Raw genomic sequence first — 18169 nt, forward strand, 5'->3', positions numbered from 1 at the left:
GAGGCTTACTCCCAGGTAACTGGATAAGATGGTAACCTTGGAGTCTACTCTCTCCCAGTCGCCCTTACTGGGTTCCCACATTGCCTGCCCTCAACAGCCACGCCCCATCCTCCCCCTCCCTCAGCGAGAAGCCCGAGCCCCGCCCGCTCTGGCCCCTCCTTCCCTTCTTTCCCCACAGAGCCCCGCCCACTCTCGCTCCGCCTTCCCCTCTTTCCCAAGCCCCGCCTCCCCTCTTTCTGAAGCCCCGCCTACTCTCGCCCCGTCTGCTTTCACCCGGCATTCCCATTTCCCAAGCCCCGCCCACTCTCGCCCCCGCCTTCTCCCACTGAGCCCCGCTCCGCCCACTCTCGCCCCGCCTTCCCCTTTCCCTACTGAGCCCCGCTCCGCCCACTCTCGCCCTTCTGCTCTCTAAGCCCCGCCCCCCGCGTCACCGGCTGCTCTGACAGGACCAGGCTCGTTTCCATAAGGTGGCCGCGAGAGAGAAGCGGGCGGAGGTCACGTGATGGTTCCAAGATGGCGGCGCCGTGGCGCTGTTCACCGCCACCTCTGAGGGAGCCGTGTCTCTTCCGGATCGAGGAGCCCCGTGGCGGTCGGAGCCCCTGAGCGCCGCGCCCCGCTCCCCCCCGGGACGGCCATGCAGCCCCCGAGCCGCGAGCAGGACACGCGCACCAAGAGCATGTTCGTCTCCCGGGCCCTGGAGAAGATCCTCTCCGAGAAGGAAGCCAAGCGGCCCCCGCACGGCCAGCTGCGGAGAGCCTGTCAGGTGGCGCTCGGTGAGTGGGCTGAGCTCGCTCCCCTCCCCCCTCCTCTCGCCCCGCCTGTCTCCCACAGACCCCAAGACCCTGCCTGTCCGCTCTGAAGTAAGTCCCGCTACAGCCAGTGCCTCTTCCTCCCAGGTAAGTGTGGCTGGGATTGCAGCCCAACAGGCCAGTCCTGGGTATGTCTACTCAGAAGTAAGTCCCATTAGAGTCAATGGGGCTTATTCCCAGGAAAGTGTGGCTGGGATGGCAATCTCAGAGCCCAGTGGTATCCTTGTCTACTCAGAAGTAAGTCCCATCAGAGCCAGTGGTTCTTACTCCCAGGTAAGTCTGGGTGGGATTGTAGCCTGACCACCCACCCCACCCCATCTTCTCACGCAGTCAGAACCCAAGCCTTTTGTGTCTACTCAGAAGTAAGTCCCATTACAGTCAGTGACTCTTACTTCCAGGAAAGTGTGGATAGGATTGTCACCTCAGAGCCCAGTCATGTACTTGTCTACTCAGATGTAAGCCCCATTTGTCAATGGGGCTTACTCCTAGGTGATTAGTGTTGTAGCCTCAGAGCCCAATCTTATGCATGTCTACTCAGAAGTAGGTCCTATTACAGTCAATGGCTCTCGCTCCCAGGTAAATGTGGATGGGATTGAAGCCTCAGAGCCCAATCCTATGAATGTCTACTCAGATGTACAGTAAGTGCCATTGTAGTCAGTGGCTCTAACTCCCAGGTAAGCGTGGATGGAATTGGAGCCTCAGTCAGCTTCTGCAGGGGAGTCTTTCTGAGCCTCCACTTCTGTCCGCCCCCCCCACCTTGCCCAGACATTCACTCCCTAGAAAATTAGCCCCACACGAAGGGGGATGATACTACGCAACATGAAAACCTGGCTGTGAACTGTTACTAACACTAATAAATCTCACACGTGTGTTCTGGAGTGGGGAGGAGAAGCTGTCAAATGTCATTGGTGGGAAATGTTCAGAATTCTGAGGACTTTTAGGCTCCATTTCAGCCATTGGCAGTCAGGGACATGTGGTGGGTGGGGAGGCAGGTGAGGCAGAGCCTCCCAATGGAGTCCTTTGAAAAGTAGCACCGTCCCAGTGTGAGGCGTGCTAGTACTTGCAACCCATGTGCTCACTGGTTATGAGTGCTTGCTTGTGTGCCTCATGCAGTGGTGCTGCCTTTCTAAGGACTCCAGTGGGGAGGCTCTGCCTCACCTGCCTCCCTACCCACCACATGTCCCTGACTGCCAAAGGCTGAAATGGTGCCTTCTGACTCCCTACCCACTGCATGTTCCTGCTGACAGTTGACATCAGGTATTACTGAAACTCGAGACATGTCAGCTGCCAGCATATTTATTTTATTCAAAAAATTTATATCTTGCTTTTTCCCATGCTGAAGAAAATGCCCAAAGCTCCATAATAAAAGTACAATGTAACACAATAAAAACATCAAAACTGAGCATTAAAACACTAATTTTAGTATTAAACCCCAAGACATAAAACAAAGCAGAGCAAAACCCAACATGTGTCATTGAACTATTGGGAGGGGGAGCAAATGAGGCTTTTTTGTATTGCAAAAATGTGTTTTTTTAAATTAATAAGTCATCTTTTTTAACATTGCCTCAATTAGCTTATATAGATATATTTGAGAAAATTCTGGCAAGTGTTACTGGCCTAACAGGCAACCAGCTCCTAACACAGCCTGGTCCTGTATGTATTTGCTTAAGAATAAGTCCCACTGAGGATTGCAGCCATAAGCCCCGTCTTCAGTTGTAACTAAGTTCAGGACTCTAAAGCTGTCTTTTACCAGTTTCAGATCTAGATTCATAATTTATTTTTTTCTCCTTTTGTAGAGAGATCCTCTAAAGTTTCATCTTAGGATCTTATCATTGTGTTTTTAAATACTGCTTCATTTTCTTGCTCTCTATAGCTGGCATAAGGATCCAGCGTTCTGTCAAGTCTCTTGGTGTTTCCCTCTTTTTTAATACGTATAATAAAAATATAACTATAATTTCCCATTCTTACCATCTGCTGACTAAGTATGTTCAAATGACGTGTTAATAACAGTAAATACTGTCAGTCACTGGGCTTGCCATCAGGGACTGCTATGCAAATTAATCTGCCACGTTGGATCCTCCTCTGCTTGTGGACAGGTGATCATACCCGGCATCCTCTGGCAGGAAGTGTCTTAATGAATTCTGTAGTCAGGTTTAGTTGTGAAAGGAAAGGGGGAGGTTTTAGTTCCTTTGGTTCAGGAATAGAGATCAAGGTTCACTTTGCTTATCTGATTGTAACATGTGGTACTAATTTCTACGGACTTCTTGAAGCTAGGCACAAACCCTTTTACTTAATTACTGATTAAATAGATGGAGGCTACTTGTGAAACTTTTTTTCTGTAACTAAAAAACCATGCTGCCTAGTAATGTTTTGATAAATCTAATGATGTTTTCTGGAATTGTTTTTGTTGTGAACATTAATTGTACAGAAACAAAACCATCTTACTGAATTAAAGTTTTTTCAGGATTTGTACAATGAAAAAAATTAAAGATTGAAATAATTCCTGAAGTTGTCTGATAGAATGCAACCTTAATTTTTAAAAAGTGAACCCCCCCCCCCCCGATTGTTACCAGAACCTGTAAATTTGTTGTGGCAGTACTGTACACTTTTTCTTCTACGTTAGCTCATGGAGAAATTTAAATGTTACATGGTGCAATTCTGAATATATTCACTTGGAAGTTCACTTTGCTGTCCCAGGAAGTATATTTAAGGGCTGTAGCCTTAATTGCATATTCTAAGCAAACAAGAAATTATGTCATGTATAATTTTTCTTGTGAAAGTATTTAGATTCTGATTGTGGTCTTTCAAAAAATTGCTTATATGTAGTGTTTAATGTAGAGCCTTGAAATGTGATTTTTATGTGTCAGTGAGCCAAAAATGACTATTGTCCTGGTCTTTAACATGGTACTGTCCCTTGAACTGCTTCCTGATCTATAACTTGAAAATAGTTATAGTCAAATAGGTATTGTGAAATAATTTGCATGATGAGCATCACAAATGATAAAATATTTAACTCCACATTGTGTTCCACATAATGGAATTATTTCTTTACAATATTTTTTCATTTTTCATAGCACAAAGTGGCTTAAAAATTTTTTTAAAAGTTCAGTATTAATGAAAATCATTGTTCAGCTATAGTGTTGTAGTTATAAACAGTAATTATACAGCTCTTGAAATGCTACATAAATACTACGTAAATGTCTACAGCAGTATGGAAGGGCATATGCTTTGCATGAGGAAGGTCCTAGGTTCATTTTCCAAGTAGGGTAGAAACAGATTCCTGTTTAAAAATATAGGAAGAATCCTGTTGAATCAGCCTGAGAGCCCATCTAGTCCTGCTTCCTGTATCTCACAGCGGCCCACCAACAATAAGAACTTGGAACAATAAGAGATAGGGAAGATCAGTACTTCCACAGATCAGTACTGTATCAGGAATGATGCCTTGAACATCGGAAAAAGAATGAAGACACAAGGCAGGGAAATATCTGTCAGAGTGCAGTGTACTACTCCTGTTTCCTGTAACCCCCAAGATTTTTTTGGTATGTTGCTAATGGGATGCCTCTACTCTACAAAGCTTATGGTTATTGAGACAAAACATAGAAAATGACAGTCAGGAACATTTCTTGCAAAATAACTCTTTAATAGCATGATAGCATGGGTTTTGTCTTTTAAAGGGCAGGGATGAGGCCCAGCCTGAAGTAATGACTGTAAGACCCAGAAGGCTTCTTTCTAAGTAAGGAAGATAATTAAATAAGTCAGTGGTTCTCACACATTTAGCATCGGGACCCACTTTTTAGGAAGAGAATCTGTCAGGATCCACTGGAAGTGATATCATGACCGGAAGTGACATCATTGAGCAGGGAAATTTTTAACAATCCTAGGCTGCAATCCTACCTACACTTACTCAGGAGTAAGTCCTATTTACTCTCAACGCTAAAAGCATATACATAGTAGTCTGTTAAAAGTACAGGTCTGTAACTTTCCCCAAATGCAGTCACATGCTATGGTAGCCTCAAGTCTAATATATTAAAAATAAAATATTGAAATGAATTGGGACCCACCTGAAATTGGCTTGTGGCCCGCCTTGTGGGTCTCGACCCACAGTTTGAGAAACACTGAAATAAGTTATAGAATTGCCGAAGTGGAGATCTGGAGTGTAGGCAGAATATGCATTAGGAAAGGCTGAGTGATAGTTGAAGCACAGCAATGTAGAATGTTCTAAGGCAGTGACAAGGAACTTTAAATTTTATGCAATGCCAGAAGAGAAGAAAGTTCTCTTTCTGAGAATTGCATGGAGTCTCAAGAGAATCTTACAAGAGTCTCAGCCTGGCAAGCTAGGAAGAAGAGTGCTCCGGGGTGCCCCAGGACATTGCAGCATACAATTTGGGAACCACTGCCTTGGGCTATCATACATGGTTATATCATACATGGGTGTATGATAGCCCAAGGCAGTGGTTCCCAAATTGTATGCTGCAATGTCCTGGGGCACCCCGGAGCACTCTTCTTCCTAGCTTGCCAGGCTGAGACTCTTGTAAGATTCTCTTGAGACTCCATGCAATTCTCATGCAATCGCGTGCAATTCTTGTGATGGCACCTCCACAAGGGTGGCATGGCAATTATAAGTTTGGGAACCGCTGACCTAAGAGTATATAAAAGACTGTAGTCAACTTTTATGTGGCGTAGTTGATACTTCAGTGTGGGTCTGATTTTGTTTTACATTCAGCAATTGTATATCTGAATGATTTCTTAGTTGGTTTTTCTGCAGTGGCGGGGGAATATGGACAATTGCTCTTTTGAAGAGATTTGTCATATGTTTATTGAAAACAAATGGCATTAAATTGGTCCTATATTGGTGGATGCCTAATAGACTGCTTTCACAAAGCCAGAATGAGAGCTGCATTTAGTATGAAATTCAGGAAAGCAATTTATGTGGTATGTAAGCTTGTAACTTGAGTGTTGACAGAGGGATACTGGAAAACTTGAACAAATATTTAATTTTGTTGGAGCATGTATTTAGAAAGGAATGGGTATATGAGTGACTGTGGACAAATTATAGGGCACATAATGTAGATGAACTCGTGTCTGGAACAGCCTTGCTTAGTTTGTCCAGGTGAGAAACTTCCTCTCTTCTCTACACCTCTTATGTAACAAACAATTTCAACAAAGCCCTTCACAGACCACCATGGTTTCATGGCAAATTCTGATTGTATTTTCAAGATATTGGAGAGCCTAATTATCATGCCACTCTCTCATCAGTCTTTTCTGCCACAGCATTGCTTCACAGCTCAGTAGCTGAGAGGTGATCTGTGAAATGATACCACAGCAGAAGTGACACTGCTGAAAAGGTGGCCCATGTGATAATTGGGCTCTCCTATCACCTTAGCAGCATCTCCATTTCTCATCTGTCTTGGTCTGCCCCTTCCCCTGTAGCATTCCTTGCCTTCTGAGGCTTTCTTTTGCCTCTCCATCTTGGTAGAAGTGGCACTGCTGAAGGGGTGGTGCTGGGAGACCCAGTTATCATGAAAGACATAGTAGAAATGGAAAAGGTGCAAAAGAGAGCAACTAAGATGATTACGGGGCTGGGGCACCTTCCTTATGAGGAAAGGCTACGGCGTTTGGGCCTCTTCAGCCTAGAAAAGAGACGCCTGAGGGGGGACATGATTGAGACATACAAAATTATGCAGGGGATGGACAGAGTGGATAGGGAGATGCTCGTTACACTCTCACATAACACCAGAACCAGGGGACATCCACTAAAATTGAGTGTTGGGAGAGTTAGAACAGACAAAAGAAAATATTTCTTTACTCAGCATGTGGTTGGTATGTGGAACTCCTTGCCACAGGATGTGGTGACGGCATCTGGCCTGGACGCCTTTAAAGGGGGATTGGACAAGTTTCTGGAGGAAAATCCATTATGGGTTACAAGCCATGATGTGTATGTGCAACCTCCTGATTTTAGAAATGGGCTATGTCAGAATGCCAGATGCAAGGGAGGGCACCAGGATGCAGGTCTCTTGTTATCTGATGTGCTCCCTGGGGCATTTGGTGGGGCCACTGTGGAGCCACAGGAAGCTGGACTAGATGGGCCTATGGCCTGATCCAGTTGGGCTGTTCTTATGTTCTTATAAGTCAGATAAAGATGCATCTGGCCTGCTGTCTGACAACCTTGGTCTAGTAGCAGTTACTTGAATGACTGCCTCTGTCCATACAAAGCTATCTGGAATCTCAGATCCTATTCTCTCATGGATCTTTAATGAATACAGGCAGGCCCTGATATCTATAGATCAATTTATCAGTGGTTCCCCCATGGCTCACGCCTAAGACCTTTGTCTGTGTTCCTAATAGTAGCACAAAATGGCTCTTGTTTTAACCAAGCAAGCAGGCATGCAGCCTCTTGCAATTACTGTATGCCTCTTGCTTTAACAGACAAGCAAGTAGGCTGGCAAGAAGGGCTAGTAAACATTGACTTCCTGTTTCTTCTTCTTGTTAACGCTCATTGGCCTTTCTTGCTTGCCTGCTGGCTTATCTGTTAAAGCAAGAAGCATACAGTAATCACAAGAGCCAGTCTGCCTGCATGCTTGGTTAACCAATTTCTGCCCAGCCCTTAGGTGTACACATTTGGTCCTTGTTGTGTATATGCAACGTTGGGCAGAAATGACTTAAAGCAAAAGCCGTTTTGTGTCACTGTTACAAACATAAACAAAGATAATAGGCCACGAGGGATGTCACAGGGGTCCCTCTTATTCACATGGAGGGGAGGAACACATTTCCTACGGATACTGGGGCCCGAGTGCATATGCCTTTAATGCAGAGCTTGATACCAGAGCCTCTAGTTCTGAAACTGAAAATAAACCCCCCCCCCCACCTCCCAGTGGCTGGTTTTAAGAAGAGTGTGAAGTCATTTTTTAGTTTCACCTGTCCAGTTTTGAATTTTTTTCGTACTAGTTTTGATTTATGCAGATTTAAGTTTTATTCTTTTGTATTAACTCTATATTTTGTTGCTATTTTCTTTTTTTTGGAAAACTGTTTCATGAAGATATTATATTTAAAAGTGGTAAATAATAAGATTGCAATCTCTTAAATTTTGCTTCTCCTTTAAACATTTATATACTGTATGCAGCTACTGGAGTAGTTATGACCTAAAGTGCTGTTAACACTTCAGAGCAGAATTTTGCTACCTTCCCCACATTTAGTGGGTAGCATTGTTTCTCTTGGGCCCAATCCTATCCAACTTTCCAGCACTGATGCAGCAGCCATGAAGCCCCAATATAAGGGAACAAACATTCCCTTACTATAAGAGGCCTCATGACTGCACCCCCGCCACAGAATGCAGTGCGCAATCCTCTAGCATCAGTGCTGGAAAGTTGGATAGGATTGTGCCCTTAGATACTTATTGTGCCCTTAGTGGCTCTGTGTGATTTTGTTAAACTAAAGGGTATTCCATAGTGTCAGGGAATAGGGATTGCTAGTTGCATAGCTATAGTTTCTTGCAAGAAAAAAGGTATGTGCGATTCATTAGTAAGTGTTGGATGTTTCATGAGAATATTTTCTTTTGAGTGGGAGTATCTTGTTTGTACTGTTAGTAAAATTGCTAGTTATCGATGCAGACACATGATGCCACTTTGCTGTATTCTGGCAATTGATTTATGATTAAGAAGTTAGTTGTAGTTTAGCCTGCAAAATTATCTGCTGTTTTGCAGATATAGGAAAGAAGGCCAAAATGTTGCGAAGTTTGTTGTTGAGGTGACTGTCTTTTGCATTGTGTTCTTGAGGATGGGGGAATTTCCTAATTAAAGAAATGTGAGTTGTCGTACTTGTCCTTCTGCAGAATGCATTTCTGTGTTCATTCACTCTTTTTACACTATAGAATAGCTACAACTTTCAGGTAGTGGCTGAAACGGACTGCAATATAGAGAACCAGGAATAAACATTTGAACCTGGAATTTAAAAAATGTAGTTTTAGGACCACTCAGTTGCATCAGAGAGCTATATATCTTGGAGACAGAGCAAAATCTGCCTAATTTTTAAAAACAGTTTTAAATTTTGTTGATTTGTAATTGCTCCTGTGACACAATAATGGTTTCAGGAAAAGAGGGTTTGTTGTGACCAACAGCTTTCCTGGTGCTTATCAGCACTTGGCATCTGATATCAAGCCTCCTGTGCTGGCCAAGTAACTTTTTTCTGCAGTAGTATCAGATTTCTTTAGTTTTTCACAGATCCTTGCTATCAGTTTCCTTTCACCTCCAACATTGCATTTAAAATTGAGACTAAAATATAGTACATGCTTTTAGAAAAACAAAAATGACACAGTGTAGTACAAGAATTGGTATCTGGCAGTCTCCCAAATAACCACATTGGTTGTCTCAGGGTAGCTATTTCAGTTGATGAAACATTCGATTTTTGAACTTCTAATGATAGTGAGAAGGGGAAGTTGAACACACTTCTCTTGTTTATAGAAAGCGGGTTATAGACAACTGTGTCTAAACTTTCCTGCTTTTCCGTTCCTTATAGAATTTCTCCCCTATGGCAAACAGTACTGGGGGGGGAGTGTTTCTGATTGAAGGTGGGGGAAATGCCATTACACGCACCCACATGCTTGCACAGCCACTCTTCTCCAACAGATTGGCAATCTTCTCTGGATATATTGCCTCCTGTAAGGATGGGAGGTCCTGTGTAAGGTGAGGTTGATCCTAATACCTGATCTTACGGATTGTGTTTTTGCAGTAGGGAGAGAAGGGATCAGCAAGAGATGGAATTGTATTGGGTTTCTTGAACCAGTACTGTACTGGCTTCTTTGTGTAACTGGGTGGAGGTTGCTGGTATATGTGCAACAGTCTTTGTTGGAGCATGGGAGAAACCAACATTAGCACAGAAGTCTTGAGCAATACCTTCCTTATTCTGCCAGATATGGTTTTCCCTGATCATAGTATCATTTGTCTGTTAGGTTGCTTGATTTCACTGCCATTGTGTTCGTCTTTTACAAAGTTGCCAGTTTCTTTTTAACTTACCTTTGGGGGACAGGCCTTAAAGTGTGTGGAAGTTTTAATGACAGATCTAAAAACAAACATAAACACTTAGAGCCTATTTATAGAAGCTGGCATTTATGTTAGTGTATTGGCTATCATTTTAAGAATGGAACAACAGCAGAAAATTGTTAATGATAGATGGTAGAGGCATGTCTAGCACCTATTTAAAAAAACTTCTTACAAATCAGATCTTGCAGTTGTATAGCTGATACGTTGTGTTTAAATTTTCAACAGATGTTGGAAAGAAAATTGGTATCAGGGAAACACAGATTATGAATTGCCACAGAAGAGAAGTCTTATTGCACTTGAAAGGTGTACAGGAGAAAAATTTCTGTAGTCTGATTATGTATTGCAAATGCAGAAAGATCTTGACCAACTTTTAAAAGGAAGTTTGATCAGCCAGAAAACTTATGATGTGCATCTTCTGCCCTTTTAGAAAAGGATATAAGAAAGCCCTTATCATTGAAATAAGGTGGAATGTATGAGACATTTAAAAAGGAGCTTAAGAACAGACTCCTGTTCTTAAGGAGTACTTCACTGATGGTTTAGTTTCTTAATTACTTTAGTCCTAGTCATCATAGCCACAGGAACTCAGTTGGCTTAAATGGCTTCTGAATTCCACTGACTTTCTGCTGTTTCATTGAAGAAACTCTTAAAAAGTGAACTATGTGATAAGCAGGCCTGGTTGTGTAAGAGGGTAGTTAAATCTTGAAGTAGCTCTTACAGTTCTACAAAAAATACCTTAGTGATTCATTAGAATCAAGGAAACTATTGCTAAAAAATTATGTCATATTTGCTCCAGAGCACTGATATTCTAAATGGGATTCTGTGGGAAAATTCAAAATGGCTGCTTTGTTACTTGTCTTTTTGCAGCAAGTGCCACTAGGTTTGCTATGAGGGGCTGTGACTAGCTATACATAGTCAGTCATATGACTAGGCCCTGAATGTAACTGGTTCCTAAAGTAGGTTTTAAAAATCGAGAGGAGGAAATCATCATCATCATCATCATCATCCACTTTACTTCGTATTGGTCAGATCTCACCTGGAGTAATGTGTCCAGTTCTGGGCACCACACTTTAGGAAACATGGCAGCCAAATTGGAGCGGGTTCAGAGAAGAAAGATGAGGATGATCAAAGGACTGGAGAACTAGCCTTACAAGGAAAGGTTGAGGTAACTTGGTATGTTGAGCCTGGAGAAGGGAAGTCTGAGAGGGATATGATAGCACTCTTCAAATACCAGAAGGGCTGTCATATGGAAGCAGTTGGACTAGATAACCTTTTTGGAGTCCTTCCAACACTGATTCTATGAAATCTTTATAGGTGGGAAATGGGGCATGTGATGGTGCAAGGGAGAAGGGGAAAAAGATCCTAAGAAAATCAGAAGATTTACCCAGGGGGAGCTGGAGCTGGAAAACCTTGCATTTTACAGTAGGGGGAAAGGGGAGAAAAAGGAGAAAGCCAGGAGAGAAGAGGAAAAAGAAGCAAGAGAGATTCCGGGGTTCTGGCCCTGGTGAAAGACCATGATTGATTGGCAGTGGTTTGGAACCCAGAGCTATAGGCAAAGAATGAGCCTCTCAGCAAACGGTGAAAGCATTTGTTTGTAGTGGGAGAGCAAGCTTCTCCCACTATGCTTTTCCTCTTCGCTGGCACTGCAGATCTCAAAGGGGTTTTCTGCCACTTTGTTGAGTGGTCAGGTCTGAGTAACTGCTGTGACAGTCAAGGAAGTCTGCCTAAAAAGGCGGTTCAAGATTGATCTCTGGCTTCCGCTGAAACAGCTAACAATAGACTGAGAGTTCCAAACTTGCATATCCACGCACTTGCATGGAGAAGATTGTGGCAGTAAACTTGCTGCAAGCCATATAGGAAAATAATAGAGAGTTCTGTACGTCAATGGCTAAAAAAGTCACCTATCCATTTTTAATGACTTGGGTGCAAAGCATTACAGAAATTGCAGGACTGGGTAGTAGGAACCAAGCGATCTTATTTAAGGTGGAATGCACAGGTGGAAAGGACTTGGAACGCAAACTGAGGGATGTAACAGCTAGCTCTAGAGTCCAGTGGCATGGACTCCTTGATTCAATTTTGACATGGAGTTGAGGGCATCTTGGGATGGAGAACCTTCTTCTATGTCACTAAGAACTTTATTTGCTCCACTTTAGGAAGCTCTAAGTTTGTAGCTTTCATTAAATGGTTCAAATGGTGCTGTGCAAGCAAGGTGCAGCCTCATGGAACATACCAAGAAAGGAAAGCCCGGCAGGGTTTGTTTTGTAATGAGTGGGGGTGGATATGAGCTAGTTTTGTAGAGTGGGGGTGGGTGTGAGAAATTTAATTGCTCTGAAAAGTAACAGTGTGGCCTTTGTCAAGAACTCAAATCCCACTGGCCACTTGCCATCAATCCAGTTCCAAAGTATGGTACTGGCCTGGGTTGTCCTCTCCTGGCAGGCACCCAGCACCACGTACATGTGTAACTGAGCATGTCGTGCATCCAGATAAAATATTTGTCGCATAACAGGGTGCAGAGGCAATGTGAAAGTAGTAATAGGAACTATAAATCAGTAATGGGAAGGTCTGTTTATGATTTGAGTCAGTGGTTCCCAAACACTTTAGCACTATGACCCACTTTTTAAATGTCACCCTGTCAGGATCCACCTAGCTTTACAAGTAAAAAAAAAGGTTTAACCTTATCAGCTGTTCAAGCCTCTGCTAAATCCTTTTTACTGGGTGGGGGGAAACCTGCTGGAGCATTTGTTGAGCTCCCTGTTTATTGGATCAGGACCATTCTGGTGGCCTTGTGTTCCTCTCTTCCTGCCCTTTGTAGTGGACTGTGGTACGTTTGCCTATTCATGAGTAAACATGCATGTGTGGCTCAGGTTCACTTTCTATAGGACTCAATACATTTTCCTTGTTGGCTATCAGCTTGTCAGTTTCAGTTTTACAACCCACTAAGCAATTCACAACCCACAGTTTGGGGAAACACTGATTTAAGTGATTGATATTTTGGCTATTTTCATAAGGACAATTATTTCCATTGCTACCCTCTTCTCTAATGAATCTTTATTATATTGCTATTGTTTAAAATGTACTACAAAGTAGTACTTAAGTACCTGTTTTCTAGTTGTGCACTAAATAGCAGTGATGGCGAAGTTCCTAAGTCTAGAGTCCTTATACTTTTGTTTTTTTTGAAAGCCGTTCATATGCCTACTCTGCATTGGGGTGATGTCTTAATGTCCTGGGCTTGGGATTGTGACTATATCTCCATCTTGGCTGTGACACTGTTGTCCATGTGCAGGCAAGGTGTGGAACTTGCATAGCATGAAGCTTCTCCGCAATGTTTTGTAGTGCCCACTGTGTGAAGAAAATAGGCTTGTGAACTGAAAGTTAATTTTTGTTTAGTAGTGGCTTCAGCTGTGAACTTTTAACCTAAACTATTTGTTCTGTGTCTTTTTTCTCTTTTCCAGATGAAATAAAAGCAGAACTAGAAAAGCAAAAGTGAGTAACTGCTGTAATTTGGTGGCCCCTCCTCAAAGCTCAAAATTTGCCTGTGTGTGCTTCTTTAAAAGTGCAGATGTGATTGAAACCATGCATACAATGCATGGCTAAATTGTAGTTATCTAGATAACTTTGAGTAGCATGCTTCAAGAAGATGCAACTTTGATACAAATTATTCTCTTCCATCAGTGTGCTGTTTTCTTCTTTATGCACATGTCTCAGGCTTGACTTTACATGGGTACAGAGCAGGATGTACCAAAGTGGCTTCGAATGTGTTAAGTCCATTAGAAGCTACCCCCACTGGACCCAGTTGTAGCTTGCCATCTAGGAAATAGGGGGATTAGGGAAAATGGGTTTGAGTTCATGCAGTACTTGTGGCTTGGTTTAGATAAAACTATCACTGTAACAATTTTCCAAAGATGTTTTTCCACTTCCTTTCTTTTAACTGGATTTTTCTTTCGGTGCTTACACTTTGACCATTATCTGCCAACAGAATATCATTGCTTCCTTTCTTTAGAGTCCTTTTGCACATCAGCCGTAATGCATGAATTTTATTGGCTTGGCCCCAGATACTACATTCTACAGTCCAGTTCAATTAAACATGTTCTCTGTTGGTTTTTGGCTATCTTTTTAATATTATCAGCTTTTGAAGTTAGTTCTGTTTTGGTGTTTTTTGCACGTCCATTTCCTAGGATGTTGAGCTTGGTAGAAATGCAAGGTAATGATGTTTCAGGAAGAGTTTTAATGAGAATTTTTGTGTCCATCTGTGCTAATTTTCCAAGGCTGCTTTGGTCATTTTTCACATTGGATTTCTCTTATATTGGGGGTTTTCTGCTTATCTTCTTCTACCCCTCCCAACCTAAAATCCCCTGAAAATAGAATGAAACCAAAGAAAATGGAGTACTAACAAACTTCTTATTCAGAGATAGCTGGACACTGCTTTTATTACCTTATTTCTACTTTTCTGTCAAATACATTTTCATTCTGTTTTTAGAGTTGTATGTGTAAATGGATTTTACACTCAGAAGTGACATTGATAAGTATTCAGTGTTGCTCAAATATATTAAGAGATACTTCCACTAAGGATGACAGTTGCTTTGTTGTCACAGGATTTATTTCATGTCTTTTTTTCTCTCCTAAAAGTTAGTAATACTGGAGTTAACAATTATAAATACATGACTTTTCAGATTGAGCCAAATGGCTAAATTGGAAAGGAACAATATTTCAAGAATTTCATACTGAAGGATTTCAACATACCTAAGATTATACGTAGGTTATAGCTATGAGTAGAAATTTGATACTTTTTGATGACTGCATTCAAGTGACCAAACACATTATAACTGGAAGTTGCTTTTTGTGATCCTGAAGCCTATGCATACAAGAACAAATTCTCAGTAATAATAATAATAATAAAACTTTATTTTTATCCCGCCCTTCTCCCTAACGGGACCCAGGGCGGCTTTGTCAGTACAATAGCTGACAAAGCATGTTAGTTATATTTGGGATGAAGTTAAACCAATTGTTACCTTGTACAAGTGAGTCTGGTAGCAGGTACTTTTGAGACATTGGAGAGGGCCTTGGTGTTGGTGTATGTTGAATTTTGGCAAGCATGAGTTTTGGAGCTTGTGGCTTCAATACTCTGTATATTTGCTGACGAACTTGCTTCCAAACAGGTAAGGATAACAGCTGTAGTCTTCTAGGTAAAGAATTGTCACTAAAAGAAGTGACACGAAATGAAGAAGTTCTGTAGTACGGAAGTTTGACTTGGAGCTGGTTACATATAGTTATAATTCAAAGAAGGCAACATTGGATATTGTGTTGCTCTACATGTCTTAAAATTTTAATGTAAAACTGTCTGTCTTCCACATATTTTACAAAGACAATAAACTAATTTGAAACTGATATGTCAGTTCATAAAAAACTGAGTGATTCACTTTCACTGTTTCTAACTAGCCAAGGCAGTGCAGTCACCCCAAAAGCAAACTTCATTGAAGCGGATAAATATTTTCTCCCATTTGAGTTGGCCTGTCAATCAAAGTCTCCACGAATTGTCAGCACTTCGTTGGACTGCTTACAGGTACCCTCTTTTAAACTGAAACTTTATCAAATTTGTCTGAATCTATTAACAATTGTATGGTCTGTGTTTTGTGTGTGTGCAAACATGCTGCTAGACTAGAACTGAACAGAAAAGCAGCTTGCACGTTTTCCCCAAATCTCTTTAAAATGTTGTCTTTTAGTTGTGTTCTAGCTTTGTAAGCATTTCTGGTGAGACGTTTGTGTAATTTAGAGACAGGGTTGGGTTTGTCTTTGGAGTTTTGCAGACTTTTGACCATCAGTTTTGAACTTCTTTAAAGTGGCTTTCATTTCCCAGTAACTTACTGATGTTGTTCTGCCCTAGCACTTCAAATCTTTTAAATTACTTTGTGCTTGAAAATAATGCTAATGCAGTGTGTATTCTCTTTGCCTAGAAACTCATTGCATATGGGCACATCACTGGCAATGCTCCAGACAGTGGAGCTCCTGGAAAACGCCTGATTGACAGGATAGTTGAAACAATCTGCAATTGCTTTCAGGGTCCTCAAACTGATGAAGGAGTGCAGTTACAAATAATAAAGGTATTTCAGTTTTTTATGCTATGAATTTTATTTCATATCATGAGATCAAAGACTGATTTCTAAACAAGCTCTTCTGTTTATTATAGTCCAGAAAGAAAATCAGATTTAGAGAGGCTCTGTTGTACAGTATATCCTTTAATTTCTCAAAACTGTGTACATTCAGTGACCTAAACATTTTGTAACTATGAATCCACATTTTAAGATTCAAATTTTGTTTGGCCATCAAATTCTCTAAGTCAATTTCCAATGTTTCTGTGCCATACACCACCCATTGGTTCCTCTTGCAGGGAGCATGTTGTGTTCTATCTATCTGGCTCAGTTTATTTTCTGAAGATGAAGTCTCTGGAGATCTTATTTCCCGTTGCCTAGTGGATATTGACTGACATTGCACAGGAGTTGGATTATATTGCCTGCTGCAGTGTCATCACTGCTATTTTAAGTCTTTTGAAGCTTACCTAGTAAATAAATCTGTTTTGCCTTTGCCTGAAGTCTGCTGCAAGTCTATCTACAAGATCAGTAATAGTGATACATTGTTAGTGCACTAACAGTTTTCCAAAGATCATAAACAATAGGCTGCTATCATTCAGTGATAAGGAAGTGAGACCAAAACCAATTATAGTTTAATCTGTTTATATAGCTCCATCTGAGTACAAGATATTTTACAAGTAATGAGGAGGCAGGTCCCTGTTCATGGGCTTACAATCCCAATTGCATGTATGTTTTTTTTTTCCTGAACAAAAGTTTAATGGAGAATGAGCATCTATTTCTCTCCCTACTCCACCCCTTGCTGTTCTTGTCTGAAAATGTGTGGGCTTTAAAATCCAGTGCAGGGGAACCTGAAGAAATAAAAAAACTTGTAAGAAAATTCTCTCACCGATTGTAAGCACCTTTAATCCAAAAGTGGAATAATAGTCTGATCTACTTAAAGAAAAATTGAGAAGTTGGAGAAGCTTTTGCCTTCCTTGCTATAGCCTGCTTCTCTCCTTGGCAACCCTAGTCCCTTCAGACACTTCCAGAAGGACAACTGTGGGATATCTCTGTTTGCGAATACTTTATGAATTGAATTCATATTAACCCATTTTTTCCTGGGCCACAGATATACACATTTGACCTATTTGCTTACATGCAACGTTAGGCAGAAATGGTTTAATTCTGGGTTGAAAGAATGCTTTTCCTTACTACAGTGTACTATAAATTATAGTACTAACAAATTTTGTAAGTTTCATTTCTATTTACTTGGATGACATTGTTTATGTCTTTGTTTCTCTCTAGGCTCTTCTCACTGCTGTCACATCACCGTATATAGAAATTCATGAGGGAACAATCCTTCAGACTGTTAGAACGTGTTACAATATCTATCTAGCTAGTAAAAATCTCATTAATCAGACAACTGCCAAGGCTACACTCACTCAGATGCTGAATGTCATTTTCACTCGCATGGAAAACCAAGCTGTATGTAGTAAATTGTTTTATCAGTCTGTCTTTAATATGCAGCCTTGAAACTGATTTATTCCTCCTGCTTCTCTGCACCACTTTGGTCACATTTATCTTGTTAAAGGTAAAAAATGGCTTAATACAGATTTCGCATTCTGATCTCCCAAACTATAGTAGAGGATCAGGAGTCTACTACAGGCTCACATGCCTGCATGTCCCCACTTCCTCCTCCTCTCTGTTGTATGGTGTCCCTTCTTTTTATGCTACCCAAATTGGACAAACTATGGTTATTACTTCACAAACCACAGTCATAGTCTGGAGGCAGTTCTGGATTAGTGTTATCTGCCTGATTCAGACATCGTAGCAAGCTTATGGTTATAGCGAAGAAAAAGAGGAGGACTGTGTATGAGGGAGAAGAGGGAGAGCATGGGCGTGCAACACGTTCCTAATCCTCCAAACCACAGAGGATGTCTTGAATTGAGGTCAGACTTGATCTGCTGTGTCATGCTTTGGTTTTGTCATTATTTGATTCTTCTCCATGCTAGAGGAGATGTTTTATCTCTATCATCTGCAAGCCAAGTCAACTGACCTTCCTAGTTTGGAGGTCAGTTTAAAGGTACATAAAAGTAATCTGCTTTTGTCCTTAACTCTCACCAACATTTGTAAATTAAGATGAGTTTCTGTTTGCTAAAACACCAGATGCATCATGAACAACATCATGAACAAAGACTGTAGTCTTTCAGGATTTGTGTATCTGAAGGGCTCTATTCTGACTTGATACAGTAGGGTTAGATTT

The 18169-nt window shown here is 41.4% G+C and overlaps 1 protein-coding gene across 1 annotated transcript in view; it reads left to right on the forward strand.

Annotated features, from left to right (window-relative positions):
- The first annotated feature begins 506 nt into the window (after positions 1-506).
- ARFGEF2 (ADP ribosylation factor guanine nucleotide exchange factor 2) overlaps positions 507-18169 on the forward strand; it is a 57902-nt gene continuing 40239 nt past the window's right edge. Inside the window, exons 1-5 of the mRNA XM_066626593.1 lie at positions 507-773; positions 13294-13324; positions 15278-15401; positions 15793-15939; positions 17212-17391. Of these exons, the coding sequence (XP_066482690.1) occupies positions 635-773; positions 13294-13324; positions 15278-15401; positions 15793-15939; positions 17212-17391 (621 nt within the window). The 5' untranslated portion in view covers positions 507-634. The remainder of the gene's footprint in view (positions 774-13293; positions 13325-15277; positions 15402-15792; positions 15940-17211; positions 17392-18169) is intronic.

The sequence above is a fragment of the Tiliqua scincoides genome, chromosome 4, assembly GCF_035046505.1.
Source record: "Tiliqua scincoides isolate rTilSci1 chromosome 4, rTilSci1.hap2, whole genome shotgun sequence".
Classification (NCBI taxonomy): domain Eukaryota; kingdom Metazoa; phylum Chordata; class Lepidosauria; order Squamata; family Scincidae; genus Tiliqua; species Tiliqua scincoides.